The sequence below is a fragment of the Chiroxiphia lanceolata genome, chromosome 7 (assembly GCF_009829145.1).
Source record: "Chiroxiphia lanceolata isolate bChiLan1 chromosome 7, bChiLan1.pri, whole genome shotgun sequence".
In the NCBI taxonomy this organism is placed as follows: Eukaryota; Metazoa; Chordata; class Aves; order Passeriformes; family Pipridae; genus Chiroxiphia; species Chiroxiphia lanceolata.
The window spans coordinates 1,287,434-1,308,226 of NC_045643.1; the positions used below are offsets into that span (position 1 = coordinate 1,287,434).

The window sequence follows — 20,793 nt, forward strand, 5'->3', positions numbered from 1 at the left end:
GGGCTTGGCCTTGGCATCCAGCCTCTTCCCAGTTGCTGGAGATGTGGGGAATAGGCCTGACGTGCTCATGGAATGAACTAGAATTCCCAAAGTGCCCTTTCCAGAGGGTTTCAGTGGGAATAATTGCCATGTCTGCCGGGACGGTCACGGTGTTTTGTGCGTTGAGGCCTTTGCTGTCTTTAATCCACGGTTATTCCAACTCACAAGTCCTACACGTGACCCTGTAGAAGTTGTCCAGCTTTTCACCCAGGGTTTGATTTTCAGGTGGTGTAAAACTTGAACTTCAGGAAACTGAGGAATAATTGTTCATGTCAGGAGTTGGATTTCACTGATCTCTGTGGGTCCCTTCCGACTCAGGAGATTCTGTGATTCACTGATTTTCAGATCAGGATAGTTGAGCAACCTCCCATTTTAAAGCCTTTAACACTTTCTGCTCCTCTCAATCTCTCAAAGTGGGAAGGTTTGTTTATTTGGCTCTTTCTGGAAACATCCAGTGAGTCCTGTCCACGCTTCCAATCACAACTGCCCCAATATCTCTGTTTGCAACTGGAAAATCAGATTTTCAGCTGGAAATTTTCAGCTGTTGGTCTCCAAGAAACCACTTTCAGCTTCAGAAAAGCACTCCTTCCATGTATAAAAGACAAGCAGGAAATTTGAGATGAGTTGAAAACTTCCACTGCTGTAACATTATGATTCCATTAAATAAAAAACCCAAGTGCTTCAGAAGTTGTCATTAGTGAGAATAAAATTAATGACATTTTGAACGACAAAAATGAAGGACATCTCATTTTACCATGAAATTCGTGTTCGAGCTGAGGTTCTGACAGTGCTTCAAGTCTTAAGAACTGAACATGTGTACAGGGAGGATGAGGTCATAGCCAGAAGATATTTCCAAATTCCAGAAACTGAGCTGAAATGCAATTTGAAAGCTCTCCCAGCTCTGAGCCAGGACAGAACTACTGAAGTGGAGTTGGCAGAAGAATTCAAATGTTCTTCCAGTCCAGGGAGATTGAGCAGTTTTAATACATCTCTGAAAATCCAATCTGAGACTTGGGGATTTTCTTAAAGGTGGTTGAAGGCTCTGAGCCTTCATGTTCTCCGTTTAACAGTTGGTTAAAATAACAGTTAATCCAGAAATGGTAGAAAGCCAGTAAAAATTAAGAGTGTCCAGAGAAGCTGTGGCTGCCCCATCCCTTAAGTGCCCAAGGCTTGGAGCAACCTGGGATAGTGGAAGGTGTCCCTGCCCATGGCAGGGCATGGAAGAAGATGGGTTTTAAGGTCCCTCCCAAGCTTTGAGATCCCTTCCAAGCCAAACCATCCTGGCATTCTCTGTGTTGCAGGGCCAGGGGTGATGCAGGAGGTTATTCCTCATGTTTGGGGTTTCAGGATGTTCCCTACCCTGTTCTAAGCTAATACTGAGGACTTTCTGAGCACCAATATATTGTTTAGGTTCCTCGTGGCACTCACTAATCCCAACATCCCCTTCCTGTGATGCTCCAGGGATGCCAGCAGGTAGAGACAACACACAAACCATTGCACGAGGATCCTTCCTTTTTCTGCTGGATTTAAGGCCCATTCCCTCGGCTGTTTTGTGGTGGGGTGAGGGTTGGTCTTCTGGTTTCTAACCCAGGGTGGAAGGAAGAGCCTCAGAGGCCTCACAGATCTTTCTTAGGGCTTGTGTCAGTGCTGAGTTGCTCAGCTCAGCCTTGGGGGAGGGCACATGGCAGCGGGGTGGAGGGTTTGGAGACGCACCCTTCGCTTAAGGCAGGAGCTGAGGAAGATTTTTCCTTTCTGTTCTATTTCAAAGAACCTTTAAATTCCTTACATATTAGTATTTATTTATATGGCATCTCATAGGTTACCAGCTCAGTTCTAGAGATATTTATGTCCCCACATACTTGCCATGTGATGCAGTTGGGTGGTGGTTGGATCGAACACACGCAAACGAGCCTTGCAGGAGATGCTCCCCATGCTCCCACTGTGAGCAGGGAAGGCAATTAAGTGGTACCAGATGCTGCAAGAGCCTTTGGAAATGACACACCAGCTTTTAAGCACTTCCTTTTGGTCTTATTAAGGTTTGTGAATTCCTTGCTTGAAAAAAACTGAAAGTGTTTCTTGGAAAAACAGCATCTCCTGAGGGTATGATGGCAGTGGCTGTGACATGAAAGGTGTCCTGCTGACATGGAATCACCAAGTCCTGAAGTTTGGAAAAGACCTCTAGGATGATGCCCCATCCCTAGAAGTGTCCAAGGCCAGGTTGGACGAGGCTCGAAGCAACCTGGGCTAGTGGAAGGTGTCCCTGCCCGTGGCAGGGGGTGGAACTGGATGGGCTTTAAGGTCCCTTCCAACCCAAAGCAGTCTGAAATTCCATGATAAGGCAACAGCAGGAGAGGTTTTTTGGAATTTCCTGATCAGACTGTCCCTCCTGTGGATTTTGAGCCCCCTGGACAGCTCAACTCCCAGGAGGTTTTGCTCTGGGAGATCCTTAAGAGTGGCTTGTCAGGAGCACCTTGGGCTCAGCAAACAAGGCTGGGATTTCCCTGGGAAGTTGTCAGCAATGCTTTGGAAGCAGCCACTCCATGTTAAAAGGGAGTTTAACTGAGTGTTTGCAGGGTGAGGAGGTAGAGAGATATAATTATGCTTGAAATCAGACATTAAATTTGGCGTTACCTTATTCCCACCTTCCCAGGTGTCTCCACCCTGTGTGCACAAAACATTCCAGCACAGGTCCATATGTTTGAAGGTATATTCAGTGTATGTTGGGTGAACACGTTTGAAGGATAAAGTATAAAATCATGGAGTCATTAAGGTTGGAAAAGACCTCCGAGATCATCAAGTCCAAGTTTATATCTGCACAGGGGTGTTTGAGGGACCTCAGAGAGCAGGGGATGCCTGAAACGAAGGGATGTACTTTCAGGAATGCCTGCAGGCTCCATTTATGTACCATTTCCTCTCCTTCAGCAGCTCTGGAATTCTTGAACAGACATGCAGAGCGGTGCCTTTTGCTGGGAGCAGCGTCACATCCCAGTCCTGAAGCCATGGAATGTGTTCCTGTTTGCAGAGCTCAATCTCTGTCATTCAGCAGCCCCAGAGCACATCAAAACAGGCCCTTTGAAATCCTGCACATTCCCTATAAAGGGATGAAAAGAGCTTCAATGTACTCAATTGTGTGCTTGAAGTCATGATTGAAAAAAAAAAAAAAAGGCAGGAGGAAAAAAAAAACCTCTTGCTCGTGCAGAGCCAGAAATGTCAGTGTGGGACAGGAGGGGGCTCAGGGCTCTGGGATTGCAGCTTCCTGGGAGTGAAACATCTCTCTGTGCTGCCTTCCCATGGATTGAGCAGATCCCAGGCAGAGAAAGCCCCTTCTGTTTTTGGGAGGGATTCAGAGATCCTTCAGTTGGGGTGTGTTTTGCTGGCAGGTGATGGTTAAAGCACAGGGGGGTGTTTGGGGCTGGGAATGTCACACGGGAGAAATACAGCCCTGGGGGAGCCCCAGGAGTCAGGGAGATCGGGAGTGTGAGAGGAAGGGTTGGGAGAACACAGTGGACCACAGTGCCTGGTAAGATCTCATGGAATGGTTTGGGTTGGAAGGGACCTTAAAGCCCATCTCGTTGCACCCTGTGCCATGGGCAGGGGCACCTTCCACCCGAAGGTCTGTGGGTGTGGAAAATGGGGATGGAGATGTTCAAATGAACTTCTCAGAGGGGTTTTTTTTGGTAACAAAATCATGTAGAAAATTCAGTGTGTTTTCTCGATGGTTCATTAGCCCCTTGGTTTTGAAGGGTTTGACTTGCAGTGGAATTGATGCTCTACATCTCCCCTGACTTCTGGCTCGAGCTTGCACTCAAGGAATGGGATGATTTGGGATTGGTACTGCTCAGGGAATTGGATGAATCTGTGCAGTTTTCAATGGGGAATGGCTCATTTTTGTTCCTTAAAGAACCTTTTGTATCAGCATATTTTCCACCAAGGTCTCCATCAATGCCTGGTTTTCAGACAATGTAAAATTTCAAATATTCCCTTCTGTTTTTTAACGAAGTGCTGCTTTCTGTGGTCCCGTTTTCTTTAGGATTTAGAAGAAACAGAGGGTTTAAATTCTGTTCATTGAAAGTTGAGTTGTAAGAGCCCAGTGACTGTCACCTGTATGGCTAAATCAGTCATTCTGCTGGTGTAGCTCCTCTGCCAACTGGAGACTTCTCCCAGGTTGGGAGAGCTCCTGAGAAACAGCAGAGCTGGGCACAAGTCATTAAGTAAGAAAGATGCAGCCAACAGACTGGTGGGAGGCTGAGAAAACTCATTCATTATTTAATATCCTCAGCAAACAGACTGTAATTTACTTCCAGCAGCCTGCTCAAACAAAGCAATAAATTATCAGCTTGGAGAAGTTCAGCTGGGAAGGTGCTGAGAGCTTTGGCCCTGGCTCTGCTGAGCCCTTGGGTTGGGAGGCAGCGAAGGAAAGGCAGGAGACCACCTTTGGCTGCTCTTGGCCAGCTTAAATCTTTGAGCCTGTGCTGAAAATCTGGGTTTGACTTTGCTAAATCTGGTTTCATTCTGAGAAGGGAAAGTGGTCGTTCGTGCTGTAGTTGAGGGGGTGACAACACCTGTGCTTAGATTCGAGAACATGACTTTGCAAAACCCAGCTCAAGTACAGGCTTAGAATTTATACTAATGGTTAAATACCTTCACAGGGTGATTCCTACACTGAAAATTAAATTTAGTTGCTTCCCTGTGTATGAGATTTTAGGTCTTTTTTCCTGTGAGTGCCCAGAAGGGCAAAGCCAGAACTGAAGTCTCGCCTTTGCCCCGTTGGGCGCTGAGATTCCAGACCCTGCACTCATCCCCTGTGTGTGTCCCTGCTCTAAAGCTTCTCCTTGTCTTTCCTCCTGTGCAGGAAGACCCAGCACAGCTCTCTGGACCAGAGTTCCCCTCCCCAAAGCGGCGTATCCGGCACCTACAACCACCCGGTCCTGGGGATGTACGATTCCAAAGACGACTTCCCGCTCCGGAAAACAGGTAGGCCCTCGTTCCTTCGCTGTCCTTCGCTGTCACATTTGGTCCCCTGATTTGATTTTATGGTCCCAACAAGCTGCATTTCGGGAGGTGATTTGTTTCCCAGGCTCTGTGCTCGGTGTTCGCAGGAGGCTGGAGCTGCTGCGGGTGTCGTGTGGCAAAGGTTGTGAGATGTTGTGGTCTCTGAGCTCCAAGATGTGGACCCAGACTGTCTCCAACTCAAAACACAAGACAGCAAATTGTCCCCAGGGACCTCAGGAGCTTCCTTTTAAGATTTTAGAGAAACCAGGAGGAAGAGCAGGAGATAGGTTATGTTCAGATTTCCCAGTTTAGCCCAGGGGCCTGAAGATTGAACTTGGCTGCCAAACAAACTGAAGAAGGAATTGCTGCTTGTTGATCTGCTCCTCTTGGAGAGACTGTATTGAAGCATCCAGACAATCCTGGAACCCATTTGCTGTACAGAAATCATATCAAATGTTGGGTTTGGGTTTTTTTGGGGAGATAACATGTGCAGCTTTGCCAAACCAGCTCCCATTTCCATGCTGGTCAAAAACAGTGGTGGAAATGTGTAGGAAATGGCGTGTGTGGATCAGCATTTTTATCTTTGCAATGCTAGGAAGCTGCAGAACTGGAATAACCACAGGCAGCTGTATCTGGTGCTTTTAAGAAGTCATAAAAATTCCAAACCCATGCAAAAATCCAGCAAATTCCCGAATTCAGATCTAAAGGCAGAGATCTGGGTGTCTGAAGCCCAAGTATATTTTTGCTGAGTGAGAAAAATATCGAGAAAAATTGATTTCTCTGGGGGTTGGCATTTCACTGGCAGGTTTATACTTAAAGTCAGTAAAAAAGTTTCTGCCAGTGGAACGTCGGGGCTTCCTGCGAGGCCTTGGTTCCCCCCTCCACAGTCCTGTCTTGTCTGGGTTTTCTGGGCAGGTCAGTTGTTTCTCAGCTCTGCACTGTGTAACCCAGGTTGCTTGGGTTGGCCCTGATCCCCAGCTCCATATCTCAGCTCCCAGCCTGGCCAGCTCGGGATCCTCGGCTGCTGCCTTCAGGGAACGGCCGAGTTTCCAGAGCCAGGCAGGGAGCAGAGCTGCTCCTGTGGGTGGGACACAGAGCTGTATGTTGGAAATCAGAGAAAACCACTTTTCTGGAAAGCTCACCGAGTTGATAAGGCTGGAAAACACCTCCAAGATCCGACCAAGGCCACCACAAAACCACGTCCCCAGGCACCACATCCACGTGGGTTTTGGGCACTTCAAGGGGTGCTGACTCCACCTGTTCCAATGCCTGACCACCCTTTCCATAAGAAGTTTTCCCAATATCCAATCTAAACCTCCCCTGATGCAACTTGAGGCCGTTTCTTCTTGTCCTGTTGCTTGTTTCCTGAGAAAAGAGACAGGGAATGTCCACAGGTGGAGTGGGAGAAAAGCAGGGATATGACTGAACTTCACACCTTCTGCAGGTGCTCCTTAGGTTGTTCTCAGGTCTTGTGGATCTCCAGACGGGGAGGGATGAGCACCAGGAGTCAAAAGCTGTGTTGTCCTTGCAATCAGGAATGATGATGGAGTGTCAGCCACATCTCCCTGTGGATTTACTACAGTCTTGGCTCAAATCAACTGCCCTAAACCAGTTCCCAAGATCTGGCAACCCTCCCTTTCCTTCTGGGAGGGCTGTGGGTATTCTTATGGTAGCTCTTCTAATAGAAGTGGAGCAGGTTTAAGGTGCAGTGAATGGTTTAACACAATTCATAGAATCCCAGGATGGTTTGGGATGGAAGGGTTGGAAGAACTTAAAGCTCATCCAGTGCCACCCCCTGCCATGGGCAGGGACACCTTCCACTAGCCCAAGTTGCTCCAGCCTGGCCTGGGACACTTCCAGGGATGGGGCAGCCACAGCTTCTCTGGGCAGCCTGTGCCAGGGCCTCCCCACCCTTATAGGAAATTCTTGTGACATTTGTAAACTTGGGCTTTTTTGTTCATTCATGAGAAAAAAATCCACTTCCACACTGCTCCCTGTGCCTCTTGCCTCCCAGGTCTGTGGGAATTTCTCATTCTGGACCACAGCACGTGGCCTGCTGGCTGGATCCATGGCTGGATCCATGGCTGGATCCATGGTTGCATTCCCATCTGTTCCCCCTCCCGGGCATGGTGGGTTGGTTGGGTGACAAGTGCCAAACATTTCAGCTGCACAAGAAGGCAATCAGAAATTGGCTCCAGGATGTGGCTTTTCCCTGGGAAGGGTTCCCCTGGACCTTTGGGGGTGGTACTTTTGCCTGTGTCCTTCCTGAAGGACTCCAAAAACTTGAATTTGCTGAAGGCAGGGCATCCTCCAATCTCTGCTTCTGGGGGAGGAAAGACCTCCCAGGCTCCTCTGGGCAATCACAGCATTTCCATGCACTTCCCTTGGTGCCATCCCTGTGGCCAGCCTGATTCCAAGAGATTTTTAGCTCTTCCCTATGCCTTGTGAAACCAGGTGATGCATTCCTGGGCTGTTAATCATTCCCACAGTATGGATGGACTTTGCCATGCTCCAAAGCCTCCCCGGCTCATCCCCTCCGGGGACCTTCTCTGGCTGGGTCTGAGGAGGGGTCACCCTTCTTGCTCCCAGGGTTCTGGAAGGAGAAGGAAAACATCTGCACATCTCCCCCTGTGCTGCTTCCCAGCCTGAGTTCTCCCTAAGACTCCTGTAGAATAAAACCCTGGCAGACAGGGGGAATTAAGGCTGATAAATGGATCTAATCACATTATTAAGAAAGGGAAGCAACCAAAGGCAGGGTTGTCTTCAGACAGGAAGATGTGGAGCTGATTTGGGTTTTCCAGAAGGCTGATACTTGTTCTTTTTGGGTACCAGCATTAATCTTCTGGGATACAAACAAGTTCAGGGCAGAATTTGGGGATTTTTCCTTGTTTTCTTTTATTTTCCTTTCAACGCAACAGCACGTCAGGCTCTGGCACAGCGAGATCCTGCAGAATTCCCAGTGCCAAGAATGTTAAGTTGCTTGGAGAAGAAAGGCTCCTGAACAGTCTGGTGTAAACAAAAGGCAGGGAAGGCTGGAGCCCATCCTAAATAAAGTTCTTTATTGCTGGTGAGCTTTTCAGATTTTTGGCACCGAAAGCTCTGGCTTTGTGTTGGTAATTTAAAACCTCTGTGTCGTGGAGCCCAATTTTATTAAATTTGATTAAATATTTGCAGCTCAAATAACAGAATCCATCACAATAGAGTTCTGATTACCAGGGCTGGAGTCCAACCAGCATCATCCCTGGGGAGAGGGTGACTTAGGGGGCTGTGGGAAGGCAGTTTGAATGATCAGCTCTTCCAGGGTGCAGGTTGTAAAATTTTTAGGAAGAATAAACATTCCCCATCCCTGGAATTGTCCAAGGCCAGGTTGGACGGGGCTTGGAGCGACCTGGGCTAGTGGAAGGTGTCCCTGCCCATGGCAGGGGGTGGAACGAGATGAGCTTTAAGGTCCCTTCCAAAATTCCATGGAATTCTATGTGTCTTTACTCTTATTTAGACCATCCTGATGTGGTCACAGGTTATGGCAGAGGGAGATGTGCAGGAATGATGTCAAGTGCATGGAAGCCTTTGGAATGGGAAAGACTCCACACTTGCAGCGTGCTCCTGGTGCCTCCTGTGCCCTCAGATCTTCCTCCCTCTGATTTGCTTTCCTGAGTTATGTTCCAGTTTCTTGGCTGTTCCAGTTTTTTTTGGTTTCAGTTTTTGTGTTCCAGTTTTTAGGTTTCATCAGGAAGTCGTTTTCCTGGTGCAGTTACTATTTGCTTGAATCCCAGGGATGCATTTCTTTCCTTCCCTCTCCAAATTCTTTGAGCTCTTCCTTGTGTTTAACTGATCTAAGAACAGTTTGGTTGGTGCTGCTGGGAAATACCTGGATTAGCACCAGGATTTTTCTTTCCCGTTTTGTGTAGTTTCCTTTATTCTAAATATGTTTTGGTGTCCGTGTTTTGTTGGGAGCTGTTGAGAGGGGAAAATTTAAGTGACCATTTCAGCCCCCAGGTCAATGTGGGGGCTTCCAAATTTAATCACTTTCACTGAGATCCCCTGGGGAAAATCTCAGGAGAATCCTTGCAGAGGAGTTTTAGGGACTCTGGAAGCCTGTTTTGATAACTCCAAGAGCTGTTTGTCAACAGCTTTCTTGGAGCTGCTGAAGTGGTTTTTAACAGAGCATTTCAGTTTTGCATTTCTAAGGAATTCTGTCCTCATTTTCTCCCTGGGAACAAGGTTGTTAAAGGCATTCCCTGCTTTCTGAAATTCGAGCAGTGGATGTATTAAAACACTCTGTTAATTAGAAAACTGCCACCACCACCATGGAGATTTAAAGGGAATTATTTAACTTCTTAACATGCTTTTCCTCTTGGGTTTTTTGGTTGCTGTGGGTTTTTTCCAAATCCTATGGAGAGTCACAGAATCCCAGGATGGTTTGGGCTGGAAGGGACCTTAAAGCTCATCCAGTGCCACCCCCTGCCATGGGCAGGGACACCTTCCACTAGCCCGGGTTGCTCCAAGCCTCATCCAGCCTGGCATTGGACACTTCCAGGGATGGGGCAGCCACAGCCTCTCTGGGCAGTTTTACCCCTATATGTGTCTCTGCTGCTTAAGCAAAGAGATAATTTCTCTTTATTCAAATTTTGGGTGTTGCAAAAGGCTGGTTCCAGGCAGCATCTCTCCCTCTCCCCTGTTTTCTCTTGGAGTGACCTGGATGTTAGAAGAGATTCTGTTGACCTTTGCCTGGCTGGTGAGGCTTAGTAGGAAAATAATTAAAATATTAAATAATAATAATAACAACAGAATAACATCCCTTCTCAGTCCCCAGCTGCCAAAATGAAGCTGTCCAAGGCCTGGGAGCAGGGTTTTCCTGGTGCATTGTTGGCTTTTATTCCATAACTGTGTCTAGGCAATGGGAACAGGGCAAAGTCTGCCCAGGACTTGGTGGGTTTTTGCCTTCAGACTTAATGTCTGATTAGTTGAGCAGCTTAAGGGCTGCAATTCTAGGAAAAAAACAATGGGAGTGACATAAATGTTGGAAGAATTGGATTACATGGGTCCTGCTGCACTCAGTGACGTAGGAGAGGGGTAACTTGGGCTGGAGCCTGTGAAAACTAGGGAAGCTTTTTGGCTTATGTTCTGGTTATTAATTTCCTGGGAGGAAAACAGAATATTCTTTGTATAAATCCTTATTATAGGCCAAATTAAGGATGTCAGGGCTCCAGAAATCCCACTGGCTTTGTGGGAGCTGACTCACACTTGGGCATGGGCTTCATTTGTTTGCTGAGGGGGGTTTTTGATCGACTTCACAGCGTTTGTTTGAAAGATTCCGCTTTAAGAGGTAGAGGAACAGGATTTTTTTTAATTGAAATTACATCATTTAGTCTCCAGTTCTTAAATTTGCTCCAGTTAGCAAGGCTTTGGTTGGGCATATTGGTGAATTTGGGGAGATTTCCAGTGGGGTGGGTGTTCCTGAGGGAACACTGACCGTGCATTGACTGTCAGGAATTGATAGTTATGTGTTGCTTAAATTCCTGTTTTATGCTTGGGAAGGACAGCTGTCCTCAGCTTCAAAATGTTTTTCCTATAAAATACTTTAAAAACCATCTGAATAAGGTGAAATTCATGCTTTGAGTTTTGGAAGCTTCATCTTTTATTGTAAAATAGGTTTTGTGTCAATTCTGTGAGTTCGAGGCTGTTCTGTGCTGAATTTTAATTCACCTACTTTGGGCTCTCAAGCACCCAATTAAATCCATGTAGGGATTATGCTCTCCCAGGACTTGATGCCATGTTAGATTTGGGATTATATCTGAGGGATAAACAACAAAATCAGAGCAGTTCTTTAAATAGACTTTTTGGTGTTTCAAAACTTGATCCTCCAGCTGAGGAAGCAAAGGAGGAAAATACAGGACGATTTTGCCTTAAAATAGTTTAATCTGACAAATTCCAATACGTTACAACTTATTCTGGAGGTGTTTTTTAAGGCTGCAGTTTTCTATGTTCATTCCTTTCTTGTTATATAAAAGGATGTTTTTATTGTGGCTTTACATGGGGGACGTCTGTGACCCCAAATCTTTTGTTTCTCTGCCCATTTTTAAGGTGTTTTTTAAACCAATTCATTCTCTGTATTTGAAAGCCACCCAATTACTGGTGTGTTCCCATCCTTCAGCAGGGTATAAATGGGGTAGGAATAAAATTTGGGCTGAAATACAGTTTTTATTGACATGTTTTCCTTTGTCCTTCCAGCAGCTGTAGCTTAGATTCCATTGATTTCAAATGGGTGTATCAGCCCCCAGCTGGGACACCTTCCCATTTCATAGAATCCCAGAGTGCTTTGGGCTGGAAGGGACCTTGGAGATCACCTCATTCCAACCTGGATCAGGCCATCCTGGCAGTTGTTAATGCTCAGTCTTTGGGACAGGTTAAAGCTGTGGGTTAAAGGATGTGGGGTGAGCTCTGTACCCAAAGACTACTTTTAAGCTACCAAGTCAACTTCTGGTTTGGAGAGAACTTTAAGGAGGAGCTGTTTTAGAGCCTCTGCTTGTATTCGAACTGGTCCACTCTTCCAGTTTGCATGCAGCCATTTAATATGCAAATGCCCTCTCAGATGATTCCCCCCTTGCTAATGCACTTCATTCTGCATTTGAAGCATCAGCTCCAGGAGCCTGACACTCTTTTTAGCGCTCCCTTTATCTCTTGCTGGTGTTTTTCTGTCCAAAACATTCATGACAAGCTCTTTCTTTTTTTTTTTCCCTCCTAAAAATTCCATCAAAGAACTGTTTTGATGGCTTAACTTGAAGCATTTGATCTTGAATTCATCAGCCTTCTGATTTTTTGAGCCCTGCAATTAACATTGTCAGACTTGATCTTCGAGGTGACCCAGTGGTCAAAGCCAACTGGAGGGAAATAGAGCTGTAGCCGGGCTTAGTTAATTCAAATCAGTTTGTAAGCCCTGTTTTAATTCTTCTAAAGAAATGGAGATTATTGGCCCTGGAGTGTGTTGGTTGTTAATGGTGTGAGTGCAGGATTTGCTGGTTCAAAGGGATTGTGTTGAGAGGTTGGGGAAGGGAGAAGATGGGGCCAGTTCCCACTTCTCAGAACTGTCAGGAGCCCTGAAGCCTCACAGCAGGGATTTCACTCAAGACTAGAACAGATGAGAAGGTTTCCAGAGAAAATCATCCTGATGCTGCATCACCTTTATAAAGAGCTGAAAAGTGTGTTGGCTGTTTCCAGCTGTCCTCAACCCAGAGCCTTTAGGGCTTCCCAGGAGCTCTGGAAGAGATGGAATCTTAGGATTTGGGCACAGCAGAGGTTTGGAAGAGCCTCTGGAAAGCGTGGTGTCCACAAAGCAAGTCATACTGTGGGCACAGGAAATGCAGCCCAGAACCTTCCAAGCGTTTGATGTGTTTTTAGATCTGGCTTAACTTTGGGGCTGTGATGATGTAACCAAGTTGCTCCCCAAATAAACAAACCTTCTCCTCCCTGGTGCTGGCTTTCCTTGGCCACACTCTGAGGCCCTTTTCCTTGAGTGGACGTTCCTTGAGGCTCACGTGACTCCAAGCTGAGTTGCTTCAGCGGGTGGAACCAGCAAGGAAACACTCTCCTGGTTTGGTCGTGGGGTTCCAGTTTGGTGTTTTCTTTCCTCTTCCCCTGGTGTCCCTCTCTCACCCTGGGCTTGGTTACCTTGGAGGGCGTGGAGCTGCCCATTCCAGCAGCACACCACAGATGCATCTCGGCCCATGGGGCTGCTCCACGCTGACCAACAGCAGCATCTCCGGCGTCTCACCCGTTCCTCTGTTGATTCCTTGGATAAGTTGGGTTTATTGCTGGGTTGGGAGCAAGTTGGGCAGAGTTGGGAAACTGGGAGATGGGAATGATGCTCTCTGCACTAACCCCAGCGAGTTCTCAGCAGTCTGTAAGTCTGTGAAGACTCAGAGAAGGCTTTGCAGGACATTTATTATATTTTGAATTCAAATGCCATTGCCTTTCCTTGTCAGTGAATTCAGATGTCAAATAGGCTGGGACCCATTTGTTGTATTAAAAGGTATGTGTTCCAAAAATATGTTATGGGATCACTGATTCAACTGAACCTCCTGCAAATGCTCAACTGCAGCCCACTGCAGCCAGGTCAACTCAACTCAACTCAACTCAACTCAACTGCAAGTTGAGTAAAAAACCGCTGAAATAATTGTAACCAAAACGCTGTTTCCTTTTTCCCTTTTCCTGCCCAGCCTCTGAACCCAACCTGAAGCTGAGATCCAGGCTAAAGCAGAAGGTGGCAGAGAGGAGGAGCAGCCCCCTCCTGCGCAGGAAGGACGGGCCGGTGGTGACGGCGCTGAAGAAGCGCCCGCTGGACGTCACAGGTACGGCGGGTAAGGCAACGTGGCACCCCCTGCCCAAGGATGGCCCTTCCCAAAAGGAGCTCCTGAGTCTGGCAAGGGATCTCTCGTGTGCCTCGGTGAAACCAAGCTGAGGGAACTTGGGTTGTTCAGCTGGAGCAGGCTGAGGGTCTCCTCGGCCATCTCTGCTCCCTGTGGCAGGGACAGGACTCAGCTCCTGTCATTCCATGTCAGGAGAGGTTTAGGCTGGATATCAGGAAAAGGTTCTTCATCCAGTGCTTTTATAGGTTTTGACTTGTATTTGACAGTTTCCTGTTGAAAAATCATGTTCTTCTGGGAGTGGAGTTTGTAAGGAGGGCTCAGAGCAAAGGAGATGATAGCACAGATATTTCCCATAAAGTTAATTCTTAGCACCATCTAGGGATGTCTCTGGGTAAGTACCACCAAGTGACGGCTTTCCCAGACTTGTCTCACTCAAAGGCACACGATCACCATTCAAAGGAACTCAAAATTAGCTCCCTTTGGAGAATGTGGTGGGTTTGGGACACCCTGGGCACTTCTCTGTGTCAGAGCCTCTCTGCTTGCAGAGGGAGGAGGTGATTTCAAGAGCTAAGAATCATGGAATATCCAGAGTTGGAAGGGACCCACAAGGATCATCCAATCCAACTCCTGGGATGGTCCAGTCCTTCTGCACAGAACCATCCACAAAAATCCCACCCTGTCCCTGAGAGCGTTGTCCAAACACTCCTTGAGCTCTGGCAGACTTTCAGAGCTGGAAATCAAATTTCTGTCACTCATATATTGCTTTATGGCACATGGATTTTTGGATAGATCAGACTCTGCTGAGTGACCATTTCTCCCAGTAACACCTTCAGAAACAGCAGTGGGAGCTCCCCTTTCTCACTGATATAGAACTGATTCAAGAAGCCACTCTGGACTTTTCATGGGAAAAGGGGATTTTTAAATGGAAAATAACTTTTTTAAGAAGTCCCACTTCAGGGAATAAAAATGATGTTTAATCCCTGAAGAATACAGGGGATTCTGGTGGGATATCTTGCACTAGCCCAGGTTGCTCCAAGCCCCATCCAGCCTGGCCTTGGACACTTCCAGGGATCCAGGGGCAGCCACAGCTTCTCTGGGCAACCCGTGCCAGGGCCTCCCCACCCTCCCAGCCAACAATTCCTTCTCAATATCCCATCTAACCCCACCTTCTGGCAGTGGGAAGCCATTCCCTGTGTCCTGGCACTCCAGGCCCTTGTAATAATTAGGTTTTATTTCTCCTGGGCCATCCTGGAGCAATGAGGAACCTGCTGCAGCCTGAACCACTGCTGGGAGGTTCTCCTGCCCCTGGGCAAATCCTGTGCTTGGGGAGTAGGAAAGTTCAGAAGAAAAAGGTTTAATGTTATTAAACTTCCCAAATAAAAGGAGAAACACTGGTGGCTGTGCCATGCACCAGGTGAGAGACCTTCTGAGGGAAGTCTGAGGTGTCCTCAGGGTGAGAGGGGAAAGAGGGGGAGAGAAGCACTTCTAGAAAAATGAAGCAGACCAAATCCAACATCCTCCAGTTTGACCTCTTCAAGCCTTCCATGCCTTTTATTATCTTTCAATCATATTTAAAGTTATTAATACACTATGAGAGAAATCCCCATGGAGAGAAGACATAACTATGGTAAGTAGGTCCTTGGACAAACCATTTGGAAGTGTTTGTTGGTATTTTAAGAGCCTTGGGAATATTTGGGGGGAAGATGGGGAGGAGGAGGAGGGTTGCTTTCCTCCACAACAGGGCTCGAGGGGTTGTTATCTGACTAAATACCATCCCAACGATTGTTTGGAATGTTCAGAGTTGCTTTTGGATGTGTTTTTCAGACTCTGCATGCAACAGTGCTCCTGGATCTGGTCCCAGCTCTCCAAACAACAGCTCCAACAACATCAGCACCGAGAACGGGATTGCGGGATCGGTCACGAGTATCCCGGCAGAGGTACAGAGCCCTTCCCCCTCTGCTTCTGCCCACTTGGGCTACTGGCCAGGTTTGGCAGGGTTGCAGGAGTTTAGGCTGAGGAACTACACGAAAGGAAAAGCCCAGCTTGTGACTCGGAGCGGCCCTTGGGAATTACCCTCAGTCTGGGCTGACAGGCCGCGTTATCTGTTTAGGAAATCTGGTTTGAAGCAACTCACAAGCAGCTTGTGGTGACTTGTAGTGGTTTTGCAGTGGGGAGAGAGTAAAAATAAAGTGGTTTAGCAAGGTCAAATGCAAGTATTTTAGTGTTTGGGGAATTTATTCTTGTGTACGGGGTGAATTTATTGTGTGCAGTAGGTCAGTCTAAGTGTGACCAAAGCAGAACTGGAGTAAAGGGATTTAACCAGCTGGGGCTTTGAAAACTTGGTGACTGTTACCATGTGCCAGTTTATAATCCCATAAACTTTCACCATCACTCGAGGCATCTGCTGTGGATGTCCAGGGCAGGTTGGACTGGGTCGGCTGGGCTTGGATTCAGCCCGGCAGCTCCTGTTTCCAGGGATTCCGGAGCCCAGCTTTTCCCAGGGTGTGGGCCATGGTAACTGGCTCCCACCGTTCCCTTGCAAGTAGAAAACCAGTGTGGTTGTCTGATGTTACTGGTGCATTTCTTTTTATCCAGCTTCCCATTAGCTGTTTTCCCCATGAATATAGACTCTGTCTTAACATCAGGGCTCTCAGAACAGGCTTGGGCTTGTTCTCCACAAACATTCCCTTAGAATTGAAAAGGGCTTCTCATGGTGTAAATGTCAGCCCTTATTGCTTTCTAGTCTTGGACAGATTTTCACTTTATTTTTATTTCTAATGTAGTGTAACAGTATTTAAGATGGGGAATATGCCTTCTCCTGCAGCCTCTCCCCTGCCAAATTATCCAGCACACATTCCAAGTCCATAGGAGACCTTCTAGACTTAAATAATTATTGTAAACATTAAGGTGGTGGAAGGTGGAGGCTTCTCTTGCCCCAGGAAGATGAGCATGGAGTTACTGATTTTGCTACTCCAGGAGTTGTCAGTATTGCGTATCCTTAGCCAACTGGAAATCCCCAATTATTGCTGCTGGAAAAACTAGTGGATTTGACAGTTTTTTGTGGCATGAGCAGAGCAGGAAGCTTCCCCCAAATCCCTGCCCGTGGCAGGGGATTGGAACTGGACGGTCCCTTCCAAGCCAAACCATTCCATGAGCTCCTGCAGGGGAATGTGAGCCTGTAGCACTCTCCTTATCCATTTATTTTTTCAGCTAAATAATTGGAGCTAATCATCTGGGACCAGACCACCAATTCCTCATCAAATGGACACAGATAATAAGGAAAACTTCCATCAACTGCTTGTAATGCAGTAATTTTGGAAGTTAGGCCGAGGCATGAGCAGCACAGATGATTTGGAAAACAATCCCTGTCCTGCCAAAGACTTTCCCTTTCCCAAAGAAAAATAACTGCACTTCATGCCAGCATTCCATGTTGTGTGATCCCAGCTGATCCATTGGCCTGTATTGCTTCATTTGGGAAAAAATAAGTGGGGTTTAAAATCTTTAAAATCTTCCTTAGTAGAAGTTGTACGAGCTGAGAGCCCAAGTGCTGGAGATTCCTTTAAGGTCAGTTGACCAGGATCCCTCACCCTTAAATATTTACACAGATTTAGAAATATTTCAGTGTTTCTGAAAAGATAATGTTGCCAACTTGGTGTTTCATTCTCGGCTTTGTGTTTTACATTCCGTGAGAAATGGATCTTGTTGCTTCTTAGTTCATGATGTCCCCATTTGAACCAGTTCAGATGTGTTGGAAGGTGGTGTTCAGGTTCATTATTTAGGTTTCAGTGCTTGCCTTCAGTGGGGAATGACTAGAGCTCTACCTCCTTTCAAATAGACACTCTCTGTTTTTAAATACTGTTTTAAAGGTTTTTCCCTCTCTGAGATTCGTTGTCTTTGCAGTTGGTACAAGACTGTAAAAAGGACTTGACTACAGCTGAAAATTGCCCCTGCAGAAATTGTTGTGTGCAATTGCAGCCTGTTTGTGCAGCCCAGAGATGGGATCTGGGTGTTTGAAGTGCTGATAATGCTGCCAAATACCATGTGCTGAGAGCATCAAGCTGCTGTGTTCTTCTCCCTGCTGTTTTCATCCCAAACCCCCGGGGGATAGTTTGAGGCACAACTCCAGAGTATTGATTGCTCAAAGAGAAAATGGATGTAGTTTTGTTTCATTTGCCATCTCAGGAAAACATTTCATTCCTCTGCTTACAATAACTGTCTTATTTTCCATGTGGAACACTAACAGTGTGTGATTTAAATTAAAGGCAAATTGCTGGTAGTGCTCAGAATCGCTTGGAAGGAGAAGTGTGTGGGTACAAACAGTCACGTGGAAGGTCAAGTTTAGATAGGAGATAAAAAAGACGTTTTTTATAATGAGACTGTTAAAAAACTGGCACAGGTTGCCCAGAGAAGCTGTGGCTGCCCCATCCCTGGAAGTGTCCCAGGCCAGGTTGGACCGGGCTTGGGGCAACCTGGGCTAGTAGAAGGTGTCCCTGCCCATGGCAGGGGGTGGCACTGGATGATCTCTAAGGTCCTTTCCAACCCAACCCATCCTGGGATTCCATGAGAGGGGTGTAACTGAGGTACATTTTAGACCAAAATTCAGAGTCCTGTAAGTCAGGGAGACTTTGCAGGTTGTTTTCTTGGTTGAAGGGCTGGGCCTGCTCTGGAAAATCCAAGTCTCTTTTGCACCCTGGAGACTCTGAGGTGAAGCTTGGAGTGAGTGATGGACTTGATCTTAGAGGTCTTTTCCAACCTAAATGTTTCTGTGATTAAAAAACTGCTGTAACAAACTGTTGTTGGGGGGGAGGAAATAAAGCACATGTTGAAAGAGCTGATACTGAAAACCAAACATTTGCTATAGAATAATCTTTGAGAGCCTCCTGGATTTATCACAGTTTAAGTGGACCCACTGACAGCTTTATCAGGACACCTCCAAACCTGAGTTTGTGCTGCCTGTGCACGGACACACAACTGTGGGTTGGGTTGGGTTGGGTTGGAAGGGACCTTAGAGATCATCTATTCCACCCCTGCCATGGGCAGGAACACCTTCCACTAGCCCAGGTTACTCCAAGTCCTGTCCAACCTGGCCTGGGACACTTCCGGGATGGGGCAGCCACAGCTTAGGTAAAGATTGTCCCATAGTAGAACATCAAGTTAATCAAAAATTGCCTTTTTCACAGCACCACCTGTGTTTTAACAGTAGAAATTCTATAGCAAGTCTTGTTGAAGTCTAAATTCTATTTAAGTTGGAAAATCACCTGCAGAGAATTCAGGTTGATCTCAGAACAGTTGTTTCCTAACAGGAAAATCGGGCAGTTTATTGTCATTTTCATAATGGGTTTTCTAGTGCGTATTTGGAAATTAAAGGTCTTTTTACTAAAGTGTTCTTGCTTTAAGTGCCCAGAAGATAACTCAGGAAATCTTGTGTTTCAGCCTGAAAACCAGGAAATAGCTGCATAAGTGCAACCTTAAGGCTTTTGGGTGAGGTTTTGAAGCCTGATTTACGCACACCAGTTAGTAACAGAAATTGTCTGTTATTTGCTAAAGAGAACAACAGCAATTTTCTTTTTAAGATAATCTGTTTTAGCTTCAAAAAGAGCTTGAGAAGGGCAAGTATCAAGGGAACAGCTGAAGCTGTGAGTTTGGGATGGATATTGGGAAAAGATTCTTCCCCCAGAGGGTGGTTGGCCCTGACCAGGTTCCCCAGGGCAGTGTCCAGAGCTCAGGGAGCATTTGGACAACGCCCTTAGGGACAGGGTGGGATTGTTGGGGTGTCTGTGCAAGGCCAGGAGGTGGATTGGTGATCCTGGAGGGTCCTTCCCAGGGTCTCTGACCAGGCCCATGTTGCTGTTTTGTTCCCAGCCCAGCCTGGCCCACAGGCTCGTGAACCGTGAGGGCTCCGTGACGCAGCTCCCGCTCTACACCTCTCCTTCCCTGCCCAACATCACGCTTGGCCTGCCTGCCACTGGCCCTTCCAGCGTAAGTGGGGTTGGGATGAGCCTCTGGAATGACCCTGGCATGGATTCCTCCCTTAACTCCCTCCCTGCTGCCCATGGGGCCTTTTCCTTGCAGGCGGGATCAGCCCAGCAGGATGCGGAGAGACTCGCTATCCCAGCCCTGCAGCAGCGGATCTCCCTCTTCCCTGGAACCCACCTCACTCCCTACTTGAGCACTACAACGTTGGAAAGGGATGGGGGAACTGCACATAACCCTCTCCTGCAACACATGGTCTTACTGGAACAGCCAACTGCACAAACTCCCCTAGTCACAGGTGAGAGCGCTCGGACACGGCCGGAAAACAGAGGGAACCTCCAGTAACCTGGGGGGTTTTTGGAAAGGCAGCCTCCAGATACTGCATCGTCTCTGCAGGTGGAGCACAGAACCTTTGGGATGTGTTTGCTGATCCATTTGGATAGCGGGGACTTTTCCCAAATCCGAGGTTTCCCACTTCATCCCGAGGGAGGGGGAGCTGCCTTGTCATTTTGGTGAGGTGAAAATAAATGGTATTGTTCCACAAAAAGTAAAAGCTGAGAACTCTCTAGCTAAGAGTTCTAACCACTGCAGATTAAAGCAGGGGCAAGTTGTGCCTTAGGATCCCTGTTTTCCACGGATGGTTCCTGTTCCATGTGGGAAGGGCACAAATTCCAGGTTAAAATGCTTCCTTCTCATCATTAATATAAATAGCAAATCCATGGCACAACCGGCTGCCTTCCGGCAGATTGTATTTGTTTGGGTATGTCCCATTTTCGGGATTTAATTGCTGTGAGTCACTCCCAGGGTCAGATTTTCAGGATGAGGTACCTGTGGGAAGGCGTATTCCTATACATAGGCTCGATTCCAAGCACTAATTCCTAGTAGGATGCACTCCTGGTTTACAGAGTGTGACAGTGGGACAAAGGATGCTCTGCCAACATTGCTACCATGTTAATTTGGATTCCTTCCCTTCCATTTCCAATGGAAGTTGTTGGGAAGCGTGGATCATGGAAGCTCGTTTTGCATCCAGATCCCAGGACTATAAGTGGGGTTGTGATAAGCTTGGGATCATGTACATTTGGGAAGCTGCAGTATTCGCTCCCCTCCATTGGCAGTGTTTGCTTCCAAGCATGTTCCTTCTAGCCCGTGGTGTTTTCCGAGCGAGCACAACGTGTTCCAAACCCACACTGGGGAGAAAGAGTCCCCCCACAGCAGAGCAGCCAGCAGGAACACACGTTCCAGAGGCAGCAGCTGGAAGACAGAGAGCTCCCACGTGCTCCCCAAAGCCCTGAGGGGACTGGCTGCCAAGCTGCACTTAGGACTTGCAAATTCCTTGGAAGCAAAGGGGGGATTATTGGGATTCTGCTGATGGCCTTCAGCTCTGGAGGAAGACTCCTGTCAGCTGTAAAATCCAAGGCCAGGT

General features: G+C 47.2%; 1 protein-coding gene across 6 annotated transcripts in view; it reads left to right on the top strand.

Moving 5' to 3' along the window:
• HDAC4 (histone deacetylase 4) overlaps window positions 1-20,793 on the top strand; it is a 223,999-nt gene that overhangs the window by 118,985 nt on the left and 84,221 nt on the right. For all 6 annotated transcript variants that reach the window (XM_032692521.1, XM_032692522.1, XM_032692524.1 and 3 more), the window contains 5 exons: window positions 4,892-5,013; window positions 13,248-13,379; window positions 15,222-15,334; window positions 19,260-19,376; window positions 19,470-19,668. In XM_032692521.1, the coding sequence (XP_032548412.1) occupies window positions 4,892-5,013; window positions 13,248-13,379; window positions 15,222-15,334; window positions 19,260-19,376; window positions 19,470-19,668 (683 nt within the window). The remainder of the gene's footprint in view (window positions 1-4,891; window positions 5,014-13,247; window positions 13,380-15,221; window positions 15,335-19,259; window positions 19,377-19,469; window positions 19,669-20,793) is intronic.